The 27,446-nt window shown below is 41.6% G+C and overlaps 1 protein-coding gene across 6 annotated transcripts in view; it reads left to right on the top strand.

The window, feature by feature from the left end:
• Positions 1–27,446, top strand: part of SETX (senataxin) — a 97,460-nt gene that overhangs the window by 5,397 nt on the left and 64,617 nt on the right. For all 6 annotated transcript variants that reach the window (XM_008005868.3, XM_008005864.3, XM_008005865.3 and 3 more), the window contains exons 3-10: positions 298–481; positions 3,234–3,444; positions 6,945–7,054; positions 14,095–14,314; positions 15,867–15,986; positions 19,424–19,595; positions 19,733–19,820; positions 20,381–24,562. In XM_008005868.3, the coding sequence (XP_008004059.3) occupies positions 305–481; positions 3,234–3,444; positions 6,945–7,054; positions 14,095–14,314; positions 15,867–15,986; positions 19,424–19,595; positions 19,733–19,820; positions 20,381–24,562 (5,280 nt within the window). In that variant the 5' untranslated portion in view covers positions 298–304. The remainder of the gene's footprint in view (positions 1–297; positions 482–3,233; positions 3,445–6,944; positions 7,055–14,094; positions 14,315–15,866; positions 15,987–19,423; positions 19,596–19,732; positions 19,821–20,380; positions 24,563–27,446) is intronic.

The following is a 27,446-nucleotide window of genomic DNA, read 5'->3' as shown; positions in this document are numbered from 1 at the left end:
TTTTTTATCAGTACTGTGTAGTTTTGAGCCTTCTCTGTAGCACAACTTTATGTTGCCTTATGATACTTACTCGTTTTATAATGCTTTCATTTTTCTGAATTTTTCATATGTCAACAATGGAAGGGTTTTTTTTAGTTTAGTGAGTTCAGTGATTGATAAGCCAGCCAGCAGAAGATTTGGGCTTTAGTGACACATTTTAAATTGAAACCAGGGTCACAAGTTGAAAGTGTACCTGTTCTTGACACACAGACGGTCTGAAGTTGGTTTTCTTCTTGATGTCGTCTTTTCTGGCTGTAGGTACAGAATGAGCACATGTTGTTGGTGTACTCCAGGTGGTGGTTCCACCGTTGACTTCCTAAAGCGCTATGCTTCCAACACTCCATCCAGTGAATTTCAAACAGCTGACGAAGATCTCTGCTACTGCTTAGAGTGTGTGGCAGAATACCACAAAGCAAGAGATGAATTGCCGTTCTTGCATGAGGTAATTTATATCAGATGGGCAATATTTTTCAGAGCGTGACAGCTAGGAAGAGAATAAGTTTGAACTCTGTTGGATATTCAGAGAAATGATGATACGATTGCAACTTTGTGGGCGTTTTTTTGTTTGTTTTTATTGTTAGAGATGGAGTCTCACTCTGTCACTCAGACTGGAGTGCAGTGGAGCGATTATACATATATCATTTTACACATTTGAGTATATTCTTAGGACAAATTCCTGAAAGTGAAAGTGCTGCTCATGATTTTCCATGGGCCACATGGGTTTTCATAGTTTGTTTTGCTAAGTTTTGGAGACAAGGTCTTTGCTCTGTTGCCGAGGCTGGAAGTGCAATGGTGAGATCACGGTTCACTGCAGCCTCAGCCTTCTTGACTCAAGCCATCCTCCCATCTCATCCTCCTGAGTAGTTGGGACTACAGGCATGTGCCACCATGCTCTGCTAATTTTTAAAATTTTTTTGTAGAGACGAGGTCTTACTATTTTGCCCAGGCTAGTCCTGAACTCCTGAGCTCAAGTGATCCTCCCGCCTTGGCCCCCCCATGTTGGAATTACAGGCATGAGCCACCATTCCTGGCTGACTTTGAAGGCTAATATAAGTCAAATACCTAACTCATTGCCTGGTACATAGTAGGTGCTGAGTAAATGTTTATCACTGATGGAATTGAAACCTGGATCAGAATTTTATGATCTGTCACTTTTAGTCACATTGGTATAAAATAATTTAATAGAGTCATTGGGAGGGGATTTGTTTCATAATTTTTTGGTCAGTGCTATAATACATGCATGTATCTGAATGGCCTGGGTTTTTGTTATTGGTTTTTCCTTTTTTTTTCTTTTTGAGACAGTCTCACTCTGTTGCCCAGGCTGGAGTGCAGTTGTGCGATCTTGGCTCACTTCATCCTCTGCCTCCCGGGTGGGTTCAAGTGATTCTTCTGCCTCAGCCTCCCGAGTAGCTGGGACTACAGGCACGTGCCACCACACCCGGCTAATTTTTTATTTTTGGTAGAGATGGGGTTTTACCATGTTGACCCAGCTGGTCTCAAACTCCTGACCTCAGGTGATCTGCCCACCTTCGGCTTCCCAAAGTGCTGGGATTACAGCTGTGAGCCACTGCGCCCGGCCAGGGGTTGTTTTTTTCTTTTAATTGGTAATAATAACTTCTTTTTTTTTCTTTTTTTAATAGGCAAATGGCATAAACCTCTAAGGGCAAGCATATTTTCCAGTCATAATAACCAAAGTGAAAGATACAATTCTAAATATTTGGCTTTGAATATTTGGTTTATTTATTTGATGAAAAACAGAACGTAGACCATAGAGATACGTGCAGTATATAGAGGAGAGGATGATTACTAATGGATTGGTGTTGAGAAACGTGCATTTTGTAAGGTTTTCTAATTATGAAGCTATCCAGCGTCTTTATACTACAAGCTACGATAAGTTAGTTAGCTATGGCTAGAACGTAGAAGGGAAGACGTAGAAGGGCCTCGGTTTTGCTTTTAACCGCTTCTCTCTTTTTTTTTTTTTTTTTTTTGAATATAGTTGATAGGGATGTTGACATATTTATAGAAAAATTCTACAGGAGAAGTGTTTAAGGCCTGGCGCTGTGGCTTATGCCTGTAATCCCAGCACTTTGGGAGGCCGAGGCAGGCAGATCATGAAGTCAGCAATTCGAGACCAGCCTGGCCAACATGGTGAAACTCCATCTCTACTAAAAATACAAAAATTAGCCAGGTGCAGTGACGGGCGCCTATAATCCCAGCTACTCAGGTGGCTGAAGTAGGAGAATCGCTTGAACCCGGGAGGCCAAGGTTGAGGTCAGCTGAAACCACATCATTGTACTCCATCCTGGGCGACAGGGCAAGACTCTGTCTCAAAAAAAAATTTGTTCAAATATCCCATACTACTTTTTGTTTTCTTGTTGTTTTTTTTTGTTTGTTTGGTTTTTTGTTTGAGACGGAGTTGAGCTGTTGTCGCCCAGGCTGGAGTGCAATGGCGCGATCTCTGCTCACTGCAACCTCTACCTCCTGGGTTCAAGCGATTCTCCTGCTTCAGCCTCCCAAGTGTGGGATTACAGGCATGCACCACCATGTCTGGCTATTTTTGTATTTTTAGTAGAGACGAGGTTCCTCCATGTTGGTCAGGGTGGTCCCGAACTACTGACCTCAGGTGATCCGCCCACCTCAGCCTCTCAAAGTGCTGGGATTACAGGCGTGAGCCACCGCGCCTGGCCTGTTTTCTTTTTCTCTTAGAGACAGGGTGTCCTTCCGTCATCCAGGCTGGAGTACAGTGGCACAATCATAGCTCACTGTAGCTTCAGATTCTTGGGCTCAAGTGATCCTTCTGCCTTAGCCTCCAGAGTAGCTGGGACTCTAGGCATGCACCACACCTAGGTAATTTTTCTATAATTTTTTTTTGTTGTTGTTACTGACAGGGTCTTTCTTTGCCACCCAGGCTGGTCTCAAACTCCTGGCCTAAAACAGTCCTCCTACTGCAGCCTTCCAAAATGCTGGGATTACAAGTGTGAGCCACTGTGCCTGGCCAGCATCTCATACTGCATATACTCATTTTTCATAAAAGTGGCCACATTTAAATAGTTTTCTTTCAATCTAAAATACAATCTCTAATACTTTACATTTCAGAATTTTTGTACTTAGGAAAAGGCTTTCTGGGTGATCACATTCAGTGTATTTTGTTGATGATAAGACATAACGCACACTGCCCATTTATTTTCCTTCAGGTTTTATGGGAATTGGAAACCTTACGTCTGATAAATCACTTTGAAAAATCCATGAAGGCAGAAATTGGAGATGATGATGAGTTATATATAGTAGACAACAATGGAGAGATGCCACTGTTTGACATCACTGGACAAGACTTTGAAAATAAGCTTCGAGTTCCTCTTCTTGAAATACTGAAATATCCTTATTTGCTTCTACATGAACGTGTTAGTGAGTATCTTGATGGTTCCTCAAGTTATTTCAGTTTTATTATTTTAGGATCATAAGAAGTTAGGCTTATTGCAAATTTGTTTGCTAAACTTAGGATAAATAATTAGGACTTCATTTTTTTCCAACATTTTTGATTTTTTGAGTTCAAACACGAATATCTGTTTTTAGGGGCACAGTTCAAACTTATCTTGTTCAGAGGGCAACTGAAGTTTTTTTTTTTTTTTTTTTTTTTTTTAGAGACAGGGTCTTGCTCTGTCTCCTAGGCTGAAGTGCAGTGGCGCAGTCATGGCACCCTGCAGCCTCTACCTCCTGGGCTCAAGTAATATTCCTGCCTGAGCCTTGTGGGTAGCTGGGAGTACAGGTGTGTGCCATTGCATCCAGCTAATTTTATGTTGTATCTATTGTAGAGATGAAGTTTAACTGTGTTGCCCAGGCTGGTGTTGAACTCCTGGGCTCAAGCAGTCCTCCCACCTCAGCTTCGCAAATTGCTGGGATTATAAGGCTGAGCCACTATGCCTGGCTCCCAACATTTTGTTGTGAAATTTTTTTAACATAGAAAAATAAATTATAGAGTGAACAGCATATACCCATCACATAGATTATATGGTTGTTAACATTTTGCTATATTTGCTTTATTACGTATCTATTCATCTATTTGTTCAATTATTAATAATTTTCATTCTTGCCGGGCATGGTGGCTCACACCTGTAATCCCAACACTTTGGGAGGCTGAGGCGGGCGGATCACCTGAGGTCAGGAGTTTGAGACCAGCCTTGCTAACATAGTGAAACCCCATCTCTACTAAAAATAGAAAAATTAGCCAGGTGTGGTGGCAGGCACCTGTAATCCCAGCTACTCAGGAGGCTGAGGCAGGAGAATCACTTGAACCTGGAAGGCAGAGGTTGCAGTGAAGCAAGATTGTGCCACTGCACTCCAGCCTGGGTGACAGAGGGAGACTCTGTCTTAAAAAATAGTAATAATAATAATAATTTTCATTCTTGTAATTTATCTGTGGCGGGGTTCTCAGCCTTGCACTGGTGACATTTTGGATAATCCTTTGCTGTGGGGCTCTGCCATCCATTGTGGGATGTGTAGCAGCATCCCTGGCCTCTGTCTACTCAATGCTGGTAGCACTCCCTGTCTCCTTTGTGACAACCAAAAATATCTCCAGACGTTGCTGAATATCCCTTTTGGGGGGTAAGGTATAAAATTACCCCTGGTTGGGAAATGCTATTCTGTAGTAATTTTCATTAACCACCATGGCATGGCTTATTATAGCTGTCTAGATTTTGGTTGTTGATATTTGTAGTTCATAATATGAATCTCTTGAAAGTAAAGACGTTTCCCTAACCTATCAAATCTAACAATACCTTTTTTTTTTTTTTTTTTTTTAAAAGAGTCTCACTGTCACCCAGGCTGGAGTGCAATGGCACGATCTTGGCTCATGACACCCTCTGCCTCCTGGATTTAAGCGATTCTCCTGCCTCAGCCTCCTGAGTAGCTGGGATTACAGGCGCCTGCCACTACACCTGGCTAATTTTTTGTATTTTTAGTAGAGACAGGGTTTCGCCATGTTGGCCAGGCTAGTCTCAATCTCCTGACCTCAAGCGATCTGCCCACCTCGGCCTCCTAAAGTGCTGAGATTATAGGTGTGAGCCAGCAGGCCTGGCCCAAAATAACAATACTAAAATCTAGTTCATTTTCATATTTTCCCAATAGTTGCAAAATGTGTTTTTGGCTGATTTGCTTAAATTAGAATCTAGTCAGGGACCACACAGTGCATTTGGTACATAGTTCTTTTAATTCAAAACAGTCCTTCTCAGCCTCGGCAGCATAGCAATACCCTCCCTCTCCCATCTCTACAAAAAAAAAATTTAGCTGGATGTGATGGCACATGCCTGTATTCCTAGGTACTCAGGAGGCTAAGGTGGGAGGATCATTTGTGCCCAGGAGGTTGAGCCTGTGGTGAGCCATGAGCACACCACCGTACTTCATTCTGGGCAACAGCGCAAGACCCTGTCTCTAAAAAACCCAAAAACAATCTTTGTTGACCCTTGAACTGTGCAGATCCTGTCATACATGGATCTTTTTTCAGCCAAAGTGGAATAAAAAATACAGTATTTATGGGTTACAAAACCCGCTTCTCTGGAGGGCCGACTTTAGGTATATGCTGGTTTCTCAGGCCAACTGCAGGACTCAGCTGTGTGTGGATTTCGGTGCCCTGGAACCAAACTCCTGCACATGCCAGCTGTGTACAGAAACCAACTTGTGCCCTCTGCTTTTTTTGGCCATGAGTCTGACTTGTTGGGGGAGGCCATATATTTGCCCTGTAGAATAACACACTTTATGGATTTTTCTGATTTCTTTCCTGTACTGTTATTTATCTTGTTTATTTACTGTATTTTCAGTAAACTGAAAAGTAGATCTAAAAGTGCGAGTCAGTTTTGTCTAAACCAATAAATTCGAAGTAACTAGATTTGAAAATTCTAAGATTTTTTTAAAGTATTAAAGAATATCCATAGAAGTATATGTTTGGCTTTTTTGTTTTTTTGCGAATCAAACACATTTGTGTAGCCAGCATCCAGATTAAAAATCAAAACATTATCAACATCCCAGGAGCGCCCTTCGTGCTTTTCTAATGAGAGTGCCTCCCATCCCCAAAGCCAGCCAGTGCCCCTAGTGAAAAAACTATATTATTGGAAATAAAAAATGGTAATTTTTTTTGAAATTTTACAGTTAAAGTTGATTCATCTGAAAGGGTAAATGGATTGTTCAGTAAATGAGAATGGGACAGCTAGTCGCTTAGGGGTAAAGCTGACTTTGTTCCTTATTTTTGTATCAGATAAAGTCTAGGTGGATCAAAACATAAAATACAAATGGAATTGGACTTACAACCATATGCTTACAGGTCCTTTATACATTCCCTATGGAGATAATTATCCTAAGTGTAAATAAAGAGATACAATCTTTTTTTTTTTTTTTTTTTGGAGACAGTTTTGCTCTTGTTGCTTAGGCTGGAGTGCAGTGGCACGATGTTGGCTCACCGCAGCCTCCACCTCCTGGGTTCAAGCGATTCTCCCGCCTCAGCCTCCTGAGTAGCTGGGATTACAGGCATGCGCCACCATGCCTGGCTAATTTTGTATTTTTAGTAGAGACGGGGTTTCTGCATGTTGGTCCGTCGAACTACTGACCTCAGGTGATCTGCCCACCTTGGCCTCCCAAAGTGCTGGGATTACAGGCGTGAGCCACCACGCCCGGCAAAAAAGGGATCTATTCTAATAAGATCAGAATAATTTCCAAGAACACGCTATGACCAACTGATATAGCCTGTCGGATAGGTAAATATTGTTTCTGCATTTACAATATAAGCATTTTTATGCCTCAATTTGGAAAAAAAAAACAAATTTTTATTTATTTACAGAATAACCCAAGGAACCTAATTTAGGTAATCTTGATAAGATGATAAGATTTATATATTTTACTTATTTTTTTCCTTTTAGACGAGTTATGTGTTGAAGCACTTTGTCGGATGGAACAAGCCAATTGCTCCTTTCAGGTGTTTGACAAACATCCAGGGATCTATTTGTTTTTGGTCCATCCCAATGATATGGTGAGTATGAGTGTTGGGAGACAGAAGGATATATTGTACTTTTGTACCTATAGATAGCTATAATAGAGGTTTTTGGTGCAGATTTTGTTTAAAATGTTTGCTAAAATTTTTCTTGTTCTAAAATTTACTGCAGTTAAGTAGAGGGTGTTGTGGGGTCAAAGAAGAGGGGATCTGAGAGGGTAGGGGATACTTACCGACAGGTGATGCTTGAGCTTAAAAGGCAAACGAAGCTGGGCGCGGTGGCTCACGCCTGTAATCACAAGGTCAGGAGATCAAGACCATCCTGGCTAACACGATGAAACCCCGTCTCTACTAAAAATACAAAAAGTTAGCCAGGCGTGGTGGCGGGCGCCTGTAGTCCCAGCTACTCAGGAGGCTGAGGCAGGAGAATGGCGTGAACCGGGGAGGCAGAGCTTGCAGTGAGCCGAGATTGCACCACTGCACTCCAGCCTGCGCGACAGAGTGAGACTCCATCTCAAAAAAAAAGACGAGTGGAAATAACTTGATGTTCTTTCACTATGTTGAATTGAACTCAAGAAGATCTCTTCTTTTGACTTCTCACCTGCTTGTCCCACTGCAAACACGAGATACCGGTTAAAACATTTGAAAAGTTATTTTACTCATAGATGAGAATTAAAACAAGGGAAGGTAGGGACGGGGACTGGGAAATTCTGGTGCTAGAAGTGAAGAAGGACAAAAGCCAGCACAGTGAGCAGGAATAGAAGCAGGTAGCATTGAAACCTAACATAGCCCTATGGCTAAGGTTTGAGATCTTGTCACCTTTTGTGGTAAGAGAGTCTGTACTTCAGGTCTCATGCCTAATGTAAAATAATCAAGAACTGAGTGATTACTTTAAGCCAGTAGCCAGGAAGGGCTGCTCTGCCAATGTAAAGCAAGAAAAACGATTTTTTTTTAAAAAAAAGCATGGTAATGGGATTGTCAGTCAAGATAATGGTGAATTTCAGTTTCCTCTGGGCCAAACACATACCAATGATATAAAAAAATGCAAAAGGAGGAAATTAAAGAGGTATAATCGCTTTCCTCCAAAGGAAAACTTACTTCTGTGGACCAGCAATGGAACAAAAACCTAAAGTAGTAAGTGAGTGGACACCTGTAGGCCTGGGTGGCAGTGGGTAGCTGGGGATTCAGCTTGTGCAGGACAGCAGGAATTAGAAGTATACTCCAGGCAAGGCAAAGAACCAAAGCCAAACTCCGCACTCCAAACAAGGGGCGGATGGGGGTGCTCCCCTGCCTGTGAAAGAAGGTTGCCAAGGTATTAAAAAGGTTCGCTGGCTTTTTAAAAGCTGTGTACATATGGAGGAAGCAGGTCTGGTCTTGTAACCAGGGCCTGGGCCAAGCACTTGCAGCCTTGATGACCGAGTCTCCCTAGTCCTTATGTGACCAAAGGTTGGGAGTCCTGGGCTGCTGATAGTAGACCTAGTTCTGGAGCAGGACTCTGAAGGATGGATAGAGACCAGCTCAAATTTACATTTAGGAAGGGGAGGGATAGTGGTAGGTTGACCAGGCTAGTCTCGAACTCCTAACCTCAAATGATGCACCTACCCTGGCCTCCGAAAGTGCTGGGATTACAGGTGTGAGCCACCACGTCCAGCTGACAAGGGCTGTTTTGAAAGGTGAATGTGGGAGATGGGGAAGAGAACATCCTTAGTTTGTGAATTCCTTTTCACTCTGGGGTATTGGGTCCTATCAGGGAGTACCTGTGGGAGGTACTATCGAATTATCTCTGAGAGCATTCTCCTACAGCCTGAGAATAAAATGGGCTGTGGGAGAATAAAGTAGAAAAGGAACTGTTAAGGTTCTGCTTCCAGTTCTCCTTCACCATTGCCTTAGATGAATAAAACCTGCATCCAAATCTGTTCTCAACTAAAAGATCCGATCCAGCTGAAGGTAGGATTGAAATCAGGACGGTGGATATAACCTCTGATGTTTGTGAGGCACTGAGACAAGCAGGTGGATACCAATTAACCGCTGATGATTGCTTCAGTATCATCCCCCCTCAACCCCAGGACTTGGGGGATTAAAGCCCAGTAGTGTCTTCTAATGCTGCTTCTCCCTGGGAGTGATCACTCATGTCAGTGAGTGATTACGTTTTTCTGGCTTGGATTTTATCCACCACTCAGCTCTGAATTGATTGGGCATAAGCCAGTCTGGAGTCTGGCTTTCCACAGGCACCGCCTGACAGGAGCCAGTACCCCAGAGTGAAAGGGAATTCACAAACTAAAAATAATAGACACATGAGAAACATAAAGATTTCAGTAGAAGCTGATATATTAGAACACTTGTCCAATAAACTTAAAATTATTATAGTAAACGTGCTAGAAGAAATACGGGAAGATACTAATGTGAAATGAGAACTAGAAAACGTGAGAACCAACAAACCTGCACATTGTGCACATGTACCCTAGAACTTAAAGTATAATAATAAAAAAAAAAGAAAATGTGAGAACCAAGCCAAGTTGTTGTAAGATTGAAAAATGAGATATTTAGGAGACTTCAGGAGATGGGATAAATAATACAGTGGGTACAGCCAAGAGAACTGAATTAGAAGACCAGGTTGGCAAATCCCTAAGAAGAAAAAAAGAAATAGAGAATATAAAAAGAAAAGCTACAAGATAAATGGAGGGTAGAAGTAGTAGTGTTAACAAAGATGTAAGACGTCCCAGAAAGAGAAAATTAAAAATCAGGACAAAGAAATACTGGAGATAGGGCTGGGCATGGTGGCTCACACCTGTAATCCCAGCACTTTGGGAGGCTGAGGTGGGTGAATCATCTGAGGCCAGGAGTTCGAGACCAGCCTGGCCAACATGAGGAAACCCTATCTCTACTAATAATACAAAAAAATTAGCCAGGTGTGGTGGTGCACGCCTGTAGTTCCAGCTACCTGGGAGGCTGAGGCAGGAGAATCGCTTGAACCTGGGAGGCAGGGGCTGCAGTGAGCCGAGATAGTGACATTGCACTCCAGCCTGGGCAGCAAGAGCGAAACTCCATCTCACAAAAGGAAAGTTGTACTATATGGAAAGAGAAATTAGATCCCTACCTCATTATCGTTCATAATGACAAAATCTGTCTAAAAAAGCATAATGAGGTTCAGTTTTCAAACTCTTCGCAGGAAATAGAGGTGTATAGCATTTAGATTGTAAGGTGAGGAAGGTTTGTTTTATTTTTTTGAGACAGGGTCTTGGCCTTGTCACCTAGGCTGGAGTACAGTGACGTGATGACAGCTCACTGTAATCTCTGCCTCCCAGGCTCAAGCATTTCACCAAAATCTCCTGCCTTGGTCACCATGCCCAGCTAATTTTTTGTAGAGATGGGGTTTTGCTGTGTTGCCCAGGCTGGTTTCGAACTCCTGGGCTCAAGTGCCCTGGCATCTCCCAAAGTGTTGAGATTATATGTGTGAGTCACCACGCCTGGTCTGAGGAAGGGTTTTGTAAAAACGAAAGCATTGATTATGAAAGGAAAGTTGATGAACTTGACTATATAAAATGAAAAGTTATTGTTTATCAAACAACACCATTAAGAGAGTGAAAATACTAGTTAAAAATTGGGAAAAGAGGCCGGGCGCGGTGGCTCAAGCCTGTAATCCCAGCACTTTGGGAGGCCGAGATGGGTAGATCACGAGGTCAGGAGTTCGAGACCATCCTGGCTAACACGGTGAAACCCCATCTCTACTAAAAAATACAAAAAACTAGCCGGGCGAGGTGGCGGGCGCCTGTAGTCCCAGCTACTCGGGAGGCTGAGGCAGGAGAATGGCGTAAACCCGGGAGGCGGAGCTTGCAGTGAGCTGAGATCCGGCCACTGCACCCCAGCCTGGGCGACAGAGCAAGACTCCGTCTCAAAAAAAAAAAAAAAAAAAAAATTGGGAAAAGGGCTGGGCATGGTGGCTCATGCTCGAAAGCCCAGTACTTTGGGAAGCCAGGGCCGGAGGATTGCTGGACGCCAAGGATTCAAGACCAGCCTGAGCAACATAGCAGGAACCTATCTTTACAAACAAAAATTTTTTTATTAGCTGGGCATGGCGCTGCACACATGTAGCCCTAGCTACTCAGTAGGCTAAGGTGGGAGGATCACTTGAGCCCAGGAGGTTGAGGCTGCAATGAGCCCTGATCATGCTGGCGCACTCCAGCCTGGGCAACAGAGTGAGACTCTTTCTCAAAAAAAATTAAAAAATTGGAAGAAGATAATAATACTATTAATAATACGAAAAAAATGGGTGAAGATCTGAACTGAACAGTCATGTGCCAGAAGAGAAACTACTAATAGCTAATAAATATGTGAAGGAGTGTTTTATATTTAATGATCAGAGAAATAATAAGACCACAATGATACACCATTTTATATTTGTGTGATAGCCTGAGAATACAATTTTGGAGAGGTCATAGATTTGCAAAATCTCTTGTTACTGCTGGTAAGAGGTCTTGTGTTTAGCTGTCATGTCCATTTAGTCCTCTTTAATCTGGAACATTTCATTGTCTTTCATGACAGTTACTTTTCTGAAGAACACAGTCATTCCTGCTCTGTCTCTTTTTAAAAAAATAAGTGAGGCTGGGCATGGTGGCTCACGCCTGTAATCCCAGCACTTTGGGAGGCCAAGGTGGGTGGATCACAAGGTCAGGAGTTCGAGATCAGCCTGGCCAGCATGGTGAAACCCCATCTCTACTAAAAATACAAAAGTTAGCTGGGCGTGGTGGTGTGCGCCTGTAATCTCAGCTACTTGGGAGGCTGAGGTAGGAGAATGACTTGACCCTGGGAGTCGGAGGTTGCAGTGAGCCGAGATTGTGCCACTACATGCCAGCCTGGGTGACAGAGGAAGACTCCATCTCAAAAAAAAAAAAAAAAAAAGGTGTTCCTCCCTTTGGGTTTGTCTGATGTTTTCTCATGCATAGGTTCAGGTTATACATTCCCATGGAGTACCATGTAAGTGATGTTACTGTCCTTCTCACCTTGTCATATGTAGAGAGAGGCACGCCATGTCCTTTGCAACTCATGGTGATGTAAATTTTGAGCTTTCTGTGAAGATGTCCTATTTCTCTACTGTATAATTTCTATCGTTTAGATACTTTAAGACCATGTAAATACTCTGCATTTCACCAAAATCTCCTCCTAAATTTAGCATTCATTTATGTGTCTTGCCTGAACCAGTTTTTCTCTCATGATTGCAAGATGGTAATTTCCTAACTCCAGCACTCTCCATGTTTACTAGTTACCACTTGACATTGATTGTACAGTAATCAAGAGCTTTTTCCCCTTCTACCGCTTATCAGTAAGAACTCATGGATTCCAAAACTTTTTCAGTAGTTTATAATTTGTTGCTTATGTTGGCATAGAGCTCATGTGGGGGTCTGTGTTTTTCCAACTTTTTGACTACGATCTGTAGTAAAAAAGTATACATGTGCCTATATAATATATTTTGTTTTTGTTTTTTTGAGACGGAGTCTCGCTCTGTCGCCCAGGCTGGAGTGCGGTGGCACAATCTCCACTCACTGCAAGCTCCGCCTCCCGGGTTCACGCCATTCTCCTGCCTCAGCCTCCCGTGTGGCTGGGACTACAGACGCCTGCCACCGCGCCCGGCTAATTTTTTTGTATTTTTAGTAGAGACGGGCTTTCACCGTGTTAGTCAGGATGGTCTCGATCTCCTGACCTCGTGATCCACCCATCTCGGCCTCCCAAAGTGCTGGGATTACAGGCGTGAGCCACCGCGCCCGGCCTATAATATATTTTGTAAAATAATACTTTTACTATGAAGGATGCACTTATATTTTTTTTTATTTACTTTATTTTTTCTTTTTTTTTTTTTTTTTGAGACGGAGTCTCGCTCTGTCGCCCAGACTGGAGTGCAGTGGCGCGGACTCTGCTCACTGCAAGCTCCGCCTCCCGGGTTCGCGCCATTCTCCTGCCTCAGCCTCCCGAGTAGCTGGGACTACAGGCGCCCGCCACCACACCCGGCTAATTTTTTGTATTTTTTAGTAGAGACGGGGTTTCACCGTGTTAGCCAGGATGGTCTCGATCTCCTGACCTCATGATCCGCCCGTCTCGGCCTCCCAAAGTGCTGGGATTACAGGCTTGAGCCACCGTGCCCGGCCAGTTTATTTTTTCTTAAGGCTGGTTGTGAGCACTAAATTTAATTCATAGGCTCCAAGAAATTTAAAATCACTTCTTTATGCTATTTTGCCATTTAGAAACGGCCTTTGATTTCTTTTGAGATTCCTCATTTTGTGTTTTCTTTCCTTTTTTGAACATTCTGTTATGGAAAATGATAAACATAAAAGTAGTGAGAATGGTGTAATGAACCCCCCATAATCCATCAGTTAGCTTTATCAATACATGGTCAACATTCCACTCCCCTTTGGATTAGTTTAGAGCAAATCTTAGACATCAGAGCATTTCATCCACAAAATATTTCAGTATGTATTTCTAAAAGGTGAGGACTTAAAAAACCCGAAAAATATTGTTGTATATATATTTTTTGATATGGAGTCTTACTCTGTTGCCCAGGCTGGAGTGCAGTGGTATGATCTTGGCTCACTGCAACCTCTCTCCACCAGGTTCAAACAATTCTCCTGCCTCAGCCTGCCAAGTAGCTGGGACTACAGGAGTGCACCACCATGTCCAGCTAATTCTTTTGTATTTTTAGTAGAGACTGGGTTTTGCCATGTTGGCCAGGCTGGTCTTGAACTCCTAACCTCAGGTGATCTGCATGCCTCAGCCTCCCAAAGTGCTGAAATTACAGGTGTAAAACACTGTGCTCAACCAGAAAAATACTATTATTGCATCTAAAAGAATAATTCCTTAATGTTGTGTTGCCAGTCAGTGTTTGAATGAATGGAAAGGATGGTCTCAAACTGTTTATTAGGACTCGTATGTTCAAATCAGGGTCGAAGAAGGTCTACAGGTTGCATTAATTAATATCTCACATGTCTTTTAAAATCTGCGGAGAATCCTGTTTTCTTATCCATGTTTTTACTGTATGTAGACCGTTGTTTTTTGAATTAAGTAATAAACATATTATGTTTTGCATTTAGGTTCGGCGTTGGGCTATCTTGACTGCAAGAAACTTGGGGAAAGTGGACAGAGATGATTATTATGACTTACAAGAAGTTTTAATTTGCCTTTTTAAAGTCATTGAGTTGGGACTTCTAGAGAGTCCAGACATTTATACTTCTTCTGTCCTAGAGAAGGGTAAACTAATTCTTCTGCCCTCACACATGTATGATACTACCAACTACAAAAGCTATTGGTTAGGTGAGTATTGTTCCTACACTAATATACTTAGTATTTTCATATAGTTCAGCTTTTTGAGACAGAGTCTCACTCCGTTGCCCAGGCTGGAGTGCAGTGGCACCATCTCCACTCACTGCACGCTGCACCACCTCCCAGGTTCTAGCAATTCTCCTGCCTTAGCCTCCTGATTAGCTGTGATTACAGGGGAATGCCACCACACCTGGCTAATTTTTTGTATTTTTAGTAGAGACAGGGTTTCACCATGTTGGCCAGGCTGGTCTTAAACTCCTGACCTCAAGTGATCTGCCCACCCCAGCCTCCTAAAGTGCTGGGATTATAGGCGTGAGTCACCGCGCCCGGCCCTGTAGTTCTTGATTGTCCTAAAAGGGAAGTGTTCTCTTTTGGTAATCTGATAAAACTTGCTAAAGATAGGATTTTATAGTTCCCAGTTCTTATTCTGTCATTAAATTGACTTAACTATTACATACCTTGTTTTAAACAGTATTTATATCCTAGAAACTTTTGTGTAGTAAGAGGTACTTCAAACACTGGCAAATGAATTGAACCTTGTTTAAGGACACATTTTATTAACAAAGTATTAGTGTAATAGTTGGCTTTAAATAGGATTTGATTGTTAATACTCCTTTTTCAGTGTGTAAAATATTTACTGGTAGAACCGGGCATGGTGGCGCACGCCTGTAGTCCCAGCAGCTTGGGAGGCTGAGGTGGAAGGATCATTTAAGCCCAGGAATTTGAAGCTGCAGTGAGCTAGGATTGTGCCCCTGCACTCCAGCCTGGGTGACAGAGGGAGATCCTGTCTCTTAAAAATATTAAATTTTCCTGGTAGAAAGAATTGTCAGCATTGTTTACAAGTCCTGTAGTGGCTCAAAATACTTCTTTTTTTTTTTTTGGAGACGGAGTCTTGCTCTGTTGCCCAGGCTGGAGTGCAGTGGCGCCGTCTCGGCTCACTGCAAGCTCTGCCTCCTGGGTTCACACCATTCTCCTGCCTCAGCCTCCCGAGTAGCTGGGACCACAGGCACCCGCCACCACGCCCAGCTAATTTTTTTTGTATTTTTAGTAGAGACAGGGTTTCACCATGTTAGCCAGGATGATCTCGAACTCCTGATCTCATGATCTGCCCGCCTCAGCCTCCCAAAGTGCTGGGATTACAGGCATGAGCCACCACGCCCGGCCTCAAAATACTTCTATACCATTTCCTTGATTCCAGATGTTAAGGTCACGTGTCGTAATTGGCAGTGATTTTTTTTCTTTCTTAGTGGTATATGGAATATGGTACATCTTAAAATTGAAGGCATCTTATATTGATGAGATACAGTTTATATGGTAGTTATCTTAGAAATTGTTTTCTAACCATTTTCTACTTTGGCACTTGAATTAGTCTAAAGTTCTGTTACTTGGGAGCAGTTGTGTATGAATATCTGAGACTTAAGTGTTCGGGAAACTAAATACTATCTTGCTTCATCTTCTTGCCTTATTTTTCTTTTGCAAACTAAACCAGGCATTAGAATAGTATTATTTCATCAATTCAATTTAACTCTAAATGATCTTACAGGTATTTGCATGTTGCTGACCATTCTTGAGGAACAAGCCATGGATTCCCTATTGTTGGGCTCAGACAAACAAAATGATTTTATGCAATCGATACTTCACACTATGGAGAGGCAATCAGATGGTAATAAATTTTACTTGCTGAATGTTTTTGAGTATGGTGATGATGATGCACTTTAAAAACGATAGTGTCATTGCAGGAATTGGTGCATGTTGTGGAGAAAAGAGTTTTTCTGGTTTAGTAATAGATTCAGACTTTTTTGTTTTGTTTTGTTTTTTGATACGGAGTCTCACTCTTGTTGCCCAGGCTGGAGTGCAATGATGGGATGTCAACTCACTGCAACCTCCACCTCCTGGGTTCAAGAAATTCCCTTCCTCAATCTCCTAAGTAGCTGGGACTACAGGTGTGCACCAGCACGCCTGGCTGATTGTTTTGTATTTTTAGTAGAGATGGGATTTCACCATGTTGGTCAGGCTGGTCTTGAGCTGTTGACCTCAGGTGATCTGCCTGCCTTGGCCTGCCAAAGCGCTGGGATTACAGGCATGAGTCACCAGTGCTGGGCCCAGATTCAGACTTTTAAATCAGAAAGGACCTTTATAATTTAATTCAGTACCTTCCTTCCATAGAAGAAGGGAAGTTAATCTACTTTTTCATGATGAAAAAGTCGCTGGTAGGATGAACATCAGGACCTCTGGGAGACCCATTTGTAATGACATTGTGGTTAACATTGTGGGGAAAGCCTTCTCTGTCCCATGACCTCCCTTTGCCTGCCTCTTTGTTTCTCTGTGATTCTCTAATACAGTAACTGCCAGCCACATGTGATTATTAAAATTAAGTCAGTTAAAATTAAAAATGCAGTTATTTGGTCCCACTAGTCATATTTCAAGGCTCAGTGGCCACACGTGCCTGTATTGTATCCTGTACTGTATTGAACAGTGCATAGACAGAACATTTCCATGATCACAGAACATTCTCTTGGATATGCTGCTCTAGATAGTCTAGATAATGAGGCCTAAAACTTGTAGTTGTCTTTATTATTAGATCCTGACCTCCTTTTGCTGATGCTTGCATCATGCTAATCATGAAGGATCTGTAATTAAATAAGTGCTTCGAATCTTTTTGAAGTTAATGAATTAATAAAGACCAAGTATACCAGATCCTATGAAAACATAACGAATATAATTTTTCCCCTCATTCTCTTCCCTTCATGCAACTTGAATGTTGTATATAAACTCATTTGTGGGAGATTCTGATATAAATATATTGTTATTCTTTTGTCGATAGGGCATATATATATATATTTTGTTTTGTTTTGTTTTTTCTTTTTGAGACCAAGTCTCTCTCTCTTACCCAGGCTGGAGTGCAGTGGTGTAATCTTGGCCAGCTGCAGTCTCTGCCTTTGGGTTCAAGCAATTTTCTTGCCTCAGCCTCCCAAGTAGCTGGGATTACAGGTATGCGCCACCATACCTGGCTAATTTTTGTATTTTTAGTAGAGATGGAGTTTCACCATGTTTGCCAGGCTGGTCTTGAACTCCTGGCTTCATGTGATCCGCCTGCCTTGGCCTCCCAAAGTGTTAGGATTACAAGTGTGAGCCACCACGCCTGGCCTGTGGCATATATTTTCTTGCTAGATTATATCTGATTAAGGCTATTACTCTTTTGCCAACATTTACTGCATAAATTGTTCGTTTCTTTCCCTTTGCCTAACTACATGTATAATTCTGTCCTTTCTGTTAAGCTAGCTCCCTTAATCATCTTAAAAAAAAAAAAAAAAAGCACCTTTTTTTTTTTTTTTCTTCCTTCTTTTGAGACAGGATCTTACTCTATCACCCACCCTAGAGTGCAGTGGCTCAATCAGGTCTCATTGCAGCCTTAACCTCCCAGGCTCAAGTCATCCTGCTGCCTCTGACTCCCTAGTAGCTGGGACCACAGGCATGTGCCACCTTACCCAGCTCTCACTATGTGGCCTAGGCTGGTCTTGAACTCCTGACCTCAAACAGTCCTCCTGCCTCGGCTTCCCAAAGTGTTGGGATTTACAGGCCTGAGCCACTGAACCCAGCCTCGTCTTCAAAATTTTAATTACCTCTTTGAGAAACTTTTCATAATGGTCTTCACCTAGCTACTTTCTTTCTTGTAAGCTTACTAGACACAGGCACTATTTCAGATGCAGTGGAGGATAGAAAAATATATAAGAAAGTTCAGATGACTGTGGCAAAGTCTGAGAAGTATGAGGGAAGGAAAGTCCCAAGTTCTAGGATGACTTACCAACTAGCAGTAACTGAGTGAATTCCAGCACTTGCCTCAGAAGAGTACTGTAGATGACTGAAGTGGGGGAATGTTTAATATATAGGAGGAGGCATTTAAGCTGAACTTTTAAGGATGAGTAGGATTTTGATAAGTTGTGCTAGAAGCAAGGGCATTCTAGGGCTTATTTTGGAAAAAGGCAGTGATCTATTTTTGCTGTAGATAGTATATGATTACAGGAATATGAAAAATAAAAATGGAAATAAACAGATCAGTATCTTTTAAGTTCTTGACTGAGGACTTTTAATTTTCTTGGAAGACATTAAGTAGCCATTGAAGGTCTTTGAGTAGGACAGTATATTGCTACTGCATATCTAATAGAGAAACGAGAAGTTGGTTGAAAAGTAGATAATAGCAAAGCCACGTTGAGATACAGATGGATGAAGAGTGTTCATCTTTGCCTTACTCCTTAGCTAAAGAATTTAGTCATTGACTGGTTGCGGTGGCTCACGTCTGTAATCCCAGCACTTTGGGAGGCCGAGACGGGCGGATCACGAGGTCAGGAGATCGAGACCATCCTGGCTAACATGGTGAAACCCCATCTCTACTAAAACATAGAAGATATTAGCCAGGCGTGGCGGTGGGCACCTGTAGCCCCAGCTACTGGGGAGGCTGAGGCAGGAGAGCAGCGTGAACCTGGGAGGCGGGGCTTGCAGTGAGCCAAGATCACGCAACTGCATTCCAGCCTGGGCGACAGAGCAAGACTCCGTCTCCAAAAAAAAAAAAAGAATTTAGTCGTTTACACTAACTGCATGACACAAAATTCAGGATCATGCTGAAAGAGAATTTCTTGTGTTGTGGGCTTCATGTAGATCTGTAAATACCAAGTTTCTTTCTCTTTCCTTTATATTTTTTCATCTTCTTTTCTGTTAGTTATTGGAGGATGGGACTACAAAGTTTTGGGAGGGGTTGAGGAGCTAAGTTAGAAAAGGTTGTTTCTGGTATGGCAAATAGGGTGTGAAAAGACTGTGTTTACCTAGACTGTTTTACTGTTTTCTAGCCCATTAAATAATTTGCCATTAATTTTTTTTTTTCAGAAGCATCATAGTATTGCTTGAAAAAAAATCTTGAAAATGTACCTGCTTTTTAAAACCTATGTGTGTCTAAGGATTGGTGGCGTGCTACTTTAAATTATTTGCTGCTTGGCTTTTAGTTTGGTTGCTACTCACCAGATAAAGAATGCTTAATTCTCAATGTATTTTAGTATGTTTTTCTAACTGTTTAGTAATTCAACGATTTGTGCCATTGTATTTCAGATGATAGTGTGGATCCTTTCTGGCCAGCATTACACTGTTTTATGGTGATTCTGGACCGCCTTGGATCTAAGGTCTGGGGTCAGCTTATTGATCCTATTGAGGCATTTCAAACCATTATCAACAATGCAAGCTACAATAGAGAGATCCAACATATACGGAACAGCTCTGTAAGGTTAGTTCAGCTCATGTCAGGATTTATACATCATCTTTATAAGACAGTGTATTCCACTGAATTTCTTAACAAGAGGTGTTTCTGCCCTTTTTTCCCCCCTTAATTTCAGTAATTTCTATTTATTCTTAATATTTAAGGACCAAGTTAGAACCAGAGTCGTATTTGGATGATATGGTGACTTGCAGCCAGATCGTTTACAATTATAATCCTGAAAAGACCAAAAAGGTATAAAACACTTAAATTAAGATGCTATTTTATTGCCTTTGTATTGTGTAGACTATTTTATATAATTTGTTGAGTTGTTGATTTTATGATATGTAGCTGTTCTCAATCTACTACTATGTAAAAGACCTTCTCATTGAACAGCAGGTGTATTGTGCATTGGGGAAGATGGACTCTAACTACAGTGTGTATACTTTGGAAAATTAATTTCTAAGTACATTTAGGTAAGATGGAAAGTTTATGGGGACATACGTGGTATGACTAGAAATCAAAACTAGCTAGTGGAAAAAAGCTGAGAGTACATAAAAGTGTTATCAATTTGTCTTTTTATGAAACTTTAACCTCAAAATTCAGTTTATATTTTTAGTTTCTTTGGAGTTAGGTATATTACGATTGTGATATAATCGTATGCCACAATTACACCATTCCATTGTATACCATAATAACGATGTGGTAAACCAAAATAAGAGAGTTGGGAAACATATTTTTCTTAACGACTTGGATGTTGAACCTGTCATAAGTGGTGCTTATTTATCTGAACACCAGCATTTCTTTCTTTTTAGGATTCTGGATGGAGAACAGCCATTTGCCCAGATTATTGTCCTAACATGTATGAAGAAATGGAAACATTAGCCAGTGTGCTTCAGTCAGATATTGGTCAAGACATGCGTGTTCATAACAGCACATTTCTGTGGTTCATCCCTTTTGTCCAGTCCCTCATGGATCTTAAGGATTTGGGTGTGGCTTACATAGTAGAGGTTGTTCATCATCTGTACTCTGAAGTCAAAGATGTCCTCAACCAAACAGATGCCATGTGTGACAAAGTCACTGAATTTTTTCTTCTAATTTTGGTATCAGTGATTGAACTGCATAGAAATAAAAAATGTTTGCATTTGTTGTGGGTAAGTTCCCAGCAATGGGTAGAAGCTGTCGTCAAATGTGCCAAGCTTCCTACCACTGCATTTACACGGAGTTCTGAGAAATCATCTGGAAATTGCTCCAAAGGAACAGCAATGATATCATCACTGTCGTTGCATTCCATGCCATCTAACTCTGTACAACTTGCTTGTGTGCAGCTGATTAGAAGTCTCCTTAAAGAAGGTTATCAGCTTGGGCAGCAATCTCTTTGCAAGCGATTCTGGGATAAACTCAACTTATTCCTTAGAGGAAATTTATCTCTAGGTTGGCAGTTGACTAGTCAGGAAACCCACGAGCTACAAACTTGTTTAAAGCAAATTATTAGAAACATAAAATTCAAAGCACCTCCATGTAACACGTTTGTGGATCTGACTTCTACATGTAAAACCTCTCCTGCATCTTATAATAAAGAAGAAAGTGAACAAATAGGGAAGAAGTCTAGAAAAGATATGCATTGTTTGGAAGCTTCCAGCCCAACATTTTCTAAAGAACCCATGAAAGCGCAAGACAGTGTATTGATCAAAGCAGATAACACTGTAGAAGGTGACAATGATGAGCAAAACTATATAAAGGATGTGAAACTAGAAGACCAGCTCTCAGCTGGGTCATGCTTAAAGCAGAGTAGTGAAAACATTTTTACTGAAAGAGCTGAAGATGAAATTAAAATAAGTACAAGGAAGCAGAAGTCTGTAAAAGAGAATTCCTCATATACACCAGAGGATTGTACTTCAAGAAATGGTCCAGAAAGGGGATGTGACAGAGGAATAATAGTATCAACACGTTTGTTGACTGATTCTAGCACTGATGCTTTGGAAAAAGTGTCCACATCAAATGAAGATTTCTCTTTAAAGGATGATGCTTTTGCTAAAACCTCAAAACAAAAAACTAAGGTACAGAAAGATGAAATCTGTGCAAAGTTATCACATGTAATAAAGAAGCAACACAGGAAGAGTACTTTGGTCAACAATACTATCAATTTAGACGAAAATTTGACTGTATCTAACATTGAGCGTTTCTATTCAAGGAAAGATACAGGAGTTCAGAAAGGAGATGGTTTCATACACAATCTTTCTTTAGACCCTAGTGGTGTTCTGGATGATAATAAGAATGGAGAACAAAAATCTCAAAACAATTTATTGCCAGAAGAGAAGCAATTAAAGAATGAAGAGTTAGATATTTTCTATTCCCATGAAAACAATTGTGAAATACAGGAATTTCATGTTGATGATAAAGATTCGATCCCCTTTACAGAAATGGCCAATACTTTAGAGAAGAAATCATCTTCCTTTAAAGATCTTATGACTGTACCTGAATCAAGAGATGAGGCGATGAGTAATAGTACCAATGTGATTTATTCTAACTTGACAAGAGAACAGGCCCCTGGCATCAGCCCTAAATCTGACACCTTAACGGATTCTCAGATAGACAGAGACCTTCACAAATTATCTTTACTAGCTCAAGCCAGTGTTATCACGTTTCCATCTGATTCCCCTCAGAACTCATCCCAGCTACAAAGGAAAGGAAAAGAAGATAAAAGATGTTTCACAGCTAACCAAAATAATGTTGGCGATTGCTCCCGTGGACAGGTGATTATTATTTCAGATTCTGATGATGATGATGATGATGAAAGAATCCTGAGTCTTGAGAAACTCACTAAAGACAAAAGATGCCTTGAGAAGGAACGTCCAAAGCAGCACATTTCAACAGTCAAGGAGAAAAAGAATCCAGTAAAGGAAGAAAAGACGAAGTCTCTTTTTCAGTTTGAGGAATCTGATTCTCAGTGTTTTGAGTTTGAAAGTGCATCTGAAGTGTTTTCCGTTTGGCAAGATCATCTAGACAATAATAATTCAGTTCAAGATGGTGAGAAAAAATGTTTGACTCCTATAGCCAATACCACAAATGGTCAGGATTGTACAGATTATGTTTCTGAAGTTGTTAAAAAAGGGGCAGAGGGTATTGAAGAACACGCAAGACCGCAGAGCAGTCGTATTTCTGTTGAGGAATTTTGTGAAATTGAAGTAAAAAAGCCTAAGAGAAAACGATCTGAAAAACCAATTCCTGAAGATCCTGTGAGGCCTTCATCTTCTGTCGGAAATGAGGGCCAGTCTGATACTAATAAGAGAGATCTTATTGGAAATGATTTTAAAAGTATAGATAGAAGGACTACAACTCCCAATTCAAGTATTCAGAGAGCCACTACGGTTTCACAAAAGAAATCTTCAAAGCTTTGTACTTACATAGAACCCGTGAGGAAAGTTCCAGTTTCTAAGACCTCTAAGAAAACCCATTCGGATGCCAAAAAAGGACAGAATAGAAGTTCAAATTACCTCAGTTGTAGGACGACTCCTGCTATAGTGCCACCAAAGAAATTTCGTCAGTGTCCTGAACCAACTTCAACAGTGGAGAAACTTGGCCTGAAAAAGGGTCCTCGTAGGGCATTTGAGTTGTCCCAGCGATCTTTGGATTATGTAGCTCAGTTACGTGATCATGGCAAAACTGTTGGAGTAGTTGATACTCGAAAAAAGACTAAATTAATTTCTCCTCAGAACCTGTCTGTCAGAAATAATAAGAAACTGCTGACTAGTCAAGAACTTCAGATGCAAAGGCAGATCAGACCCAAATCACAAAAAAATAGACAAAGACTTTCTGATTGTGAAAGTACAGATACTACAAGAGCAGGGCCTCATACAGCACAGAATTCTGACTTACTTGTACCAGAATCTGATAGGTCAGATTATGATTGTACAGGAGGAACTGAGGTACTTGCCAACAGTAATGAAAAACAATTAATAAAATGCATGCCTTCTGAACCAGAAACCATAAAAGCAAAACATGGGTCTCCAGCGACTGATGGTGCTTGCCCTTTGAACCAATGTGATTCTATAGTGTTAAATGGAACAATACCAACAAGTGAAGTAATTGTCTGTACTTCAGAGGACCCTCTGGGTGGAGGTGATCCGACAGCACATCATACAGAGATGGCAACTTTGAACGAGGGAGAGCCTGACTCCAGCAGTGATATAGAGGAAGATAACTTATTTTTAACACAAAATGATCCTGAAGATATGGATTTATGTTCACAAATGGAGAATGACAATTTTAAATTCATTGAACTAATTCATGGAAAAGATACAGTTCAGGTTGAAGAAGATTCTGTAAGTCTGCCTCAGTTGGAATCTTTGAGTGGCACAAAGTGTAAGTACAAAGATTGTCTTGAAACCACAAAAAACCAGGGTGAATACTGCCCACAACACTCTGAAGTGAAAGCAGCAGATGAAGATGTATTTCGTAAACCTGGTTTGCCTCCTTCTGCATCTAAACCTTTGAGACCTACCACTGCTAAGATTTTTAGCTCAAAGAGTACTTCACGAATTGCTGGTCTTTCTAAATCTTTGGAAACTTCTTCAGCACTTTCACCATCTCTAAAAAATAAGTCAAAGGGGATACAGTCAATTTTGAAAGTACCACAGCCAGCTCCCCTCGTAGCTCAGAAGCCAGTGGGTGAAATGAAAAATTCGAGCAATGTTCTTCATCCTCAGTCTCCGAATAATTCCAACAGGCAAGGTTGCAAAGTTCCATTTGCTGAAAGCAAATATTTTCCATCTTCCTCTCCAGTAAACATTCTCTTGTCATCACAGTCTGTCTCTGACACCTTCGTTAAAGAGGTCTTAAAATGGAAATATGAAATGTTTTTGAACTTTGATCAGTGTGGGCCCCCTGCAAGTCTTTGTCAGTCCATCTCAAGACCTGTGCCTGTCAGATTTCACAATTATGGAGATTATTTTAATGTTTTTTTCCCTTTGGTGGTATTGAATACTTTTGAAACAGTAAGTATGTGTTTCATTTGTATGCCTCTCCAAACTTTTCAAGTTACCTCTTTACCTTGCTGAGTGAAAATGAGAGAGTAGTTCAAAAATCAGCCGGGCATGGTTGTGGGTGCCTGTAATCCCAGCTACTCAGGAGGCTGAGGCAGAGAATTGCTTAAACCCGGGAGACGGAGGTTGCAGTGTGCCGAAGTCGCGCCACTGCTCTCCAACCTGGGTGACAGAGCGAGACTCCATTTCAAAAGAAAAACAAAAAAAAAAGTATGGTTAAAATAATTGACCTTTTTGATTTAGATACTGCTTTTAGATTTCATGTTGAACAGACATTTGTGCCAGCCACTGTTCTAGATACTGGCAATACAGAGGAAACTTTTTTTTTTTTGAGATGGAGTTTTGTTCTTGCTGCCCAGGCTGGAGTGCAATGGTGCTATCTCAGCTCACTGCAACCTCCGCTTCCCAGGTTCAAGTAATTCTCCTGCCTCAGCCTCCCAAGTAGCTAAGATTACAGGCATGTGCCACCAGGCCTGGCTAAGTTTGTGTTTTTAGTAGAGAAGGGGTTTCACCATGTTAGGCTGGTCTCGAACTTCTGATTCTGATCTCAGGTGATCCACCAGCCTCGGCCTCCCAAAGTGCTGGGATTACGGGCGTGAGCCACTGCACCTGGCTGAAAACACTTAACCCTCTGCTCATTGGAGCTAATAGACACAACTCGGGGTGCTAATAACATACCAAGTCCAGAGGTAACACTGAAGGAAATGTTTATTGATACACAGGTAAAGGAGGACTTCTCAGAGGACATAGTTTCTCATTTGCATTTGTTTTATTTGTAAATAACAGAGACCTCTGCTGTAGTTTTCTTGAGGAGATAGCAAAGGGTGAATTACATCGAACACAAAGTAGTAGTAATGAATCCTAAATTTCTCTACACATCAAACTTCCCAGTTTCTTTTTTTTTTTTTGAGACGGAGTCTTGCTGTGTTGCCCAGGCTGGAGTGCAGTGGTGGTGCGATCTCAGCTCGCTGCAGGCTCCGCCTCCCAGGTTCACGCCATTCTCCTGCCTCGCAGCCTCACGAGTAGCTGAGACTATATGCCACAACGGCCTGCTAATTTTTTGTATCTTTAGCAGAGACTGGTTTTTGCCGTATTAGCCAGGATGATCTGTATCTCCTGACCTTGTGATCCGCCCGCCTTGACCTCCCATAGTGCTGGGATTACAGGCGTGAGCCACCGCACCCGGCCCCAGTTTCTTACTCCTCATGGCAGCTGCTCTGTGTAACAGCGTGCCCAACCCCAGCACATCCTATTCTGGTTTTTCTCTCCTTTTTACTCAAGTAGAGTTGACAAACGATAAGATTCCCAGTTAAAATTTGAGAAAAACAGCAAAAAATTCTTTAGTGTAAGCATTCAGTTGCGTTTGGAAGGATTTTTGTGTGTGTGGCAGGTAAGAGGTGGGAGCAAAATTTTACTTATTTACAAATTTTTACTTATTCCTCAAAAGAAATCTTGCGAATACAGTAAGACTCTTAAAACTAACAATGTTGAGGTAAGTAGTCATGGTTCGTTAACTTGATATTTGAGTGCCTAGTGTGTGCCAAGCGCTCTTAGAAGTGTGGGAGATGAAGTGGTGAACAAGACAGATGAGGTTTCTTCCTTCTGGAAGTGACCATTTCAGATTGAGATAAAGACTCTAGTATGATCTAGAACGAAGGGGACAGGATACTTTCTGGAGAGATCAGATAACCTCTATGAACAGATGATCTTTACACTGAGACCCACGTGACTGGGAGTTAACTGTGGGAAGTATGTTCAGGCAGAGTGGAGTGCAGAGACAGTCTGGTAACAGTAAGATTGGAGTGTTGGAGAAGGAAGTGTAATGTACAAAGGGACAAGTCTACTACAAAAGAAGAGAAGTGAGTTGTTAATGCTGTACCTGGTGAGATAAATGGCTTTTATATAGCTTGAGTCAGTGTATCTTCATAAATGTGCTTTATGTTTAATCTTTTGATCAATTTGTGCCCCAAATTTTAGCCATTGTTGAGAGTTACTTTATTATTTTTCTTTTTTCCTAAGGTACTTTTGTTTTAGCAGGAGTTGCTTTATTTTCACTGGAAAGCACTAAATTGCTTAGAAGCCATTCATAACCCCATGAGGGATAGACACATACTTTTATTTCCTGAGTTAAAGGTACTTATTAAGATTTGTTTTCTTCAGGACATTTTTGTAGTCTCAGCTTTTTTTTTTTTTTTTGGAGACAGAGTCTCGCTCTGCTGCCCAGGTTGGAGTGCAGTGGCCAGATCTCAGCTCACTGCAAGCTCTGCCTCCCAGGTTTACGCCATTCTCCTGCCTCAGCCTCCCGAGTAGCATGTGCCACCTCGCCCGGCTAGTTTTTTGTATTTTTTAGTAGAGACGGTGTTTCACCATGTTAGCCAGGATGGTCTCGATCTCCTGACCTCGTAATCCGCCCGCCTCGGCCCCCCAAAGTGCTGGGATTACAGGCTTGAGCCACCACGCCCGGCCCGTCTCAGCTTTTTAAAAACAGAATGAGCATAAGTTCCATTTGTACATATACAGAGTTTAAAATCGTCAAAGATTTCTATCTGGCCCATTATAAAGAACATCAGGCACCCCCATCCCCTAAGTAACTATTTTCTTTCTTTTTTTTTTTGAGACGGGTGTCGCCCAAGCTGGAGTGCAGTGGCGTGATCTTGGCTCACTGCAAGCTCCGCCTCCTGGGTTCACACTATTCTCCTGCCTCAGCCTCCCAAGTAGCTGGGACGACAGGTGCCCATCACCGTGCCCGGCTAATTTTTGTATTTTTAGTAGAGGCGGAGTTTCACCGTGTTAGCCAGGATGGTCTCAATCTCCTGACCTCGTGATCTGCCCGCCT

Source organism: Chlorocebus sabaeus, chromosome 12, assembly GCF_047675955.1.
Source record: "Chlorocebus sabaeus isolate Y175 chromosome 12, mChlSab1.0.hap1, whole genome shotgun sequence".
In the NCBI taxonomy this organism is placed as follows: Eukaryota; Metazoa; Chordata; class Mammalia; order Primates; family Cercopithecidae; genus Chlorocebus; species Chlorocebus sabaeus.
This window is presented reverse-complemented; position numbering and strand designations above follow the sequence as displayed.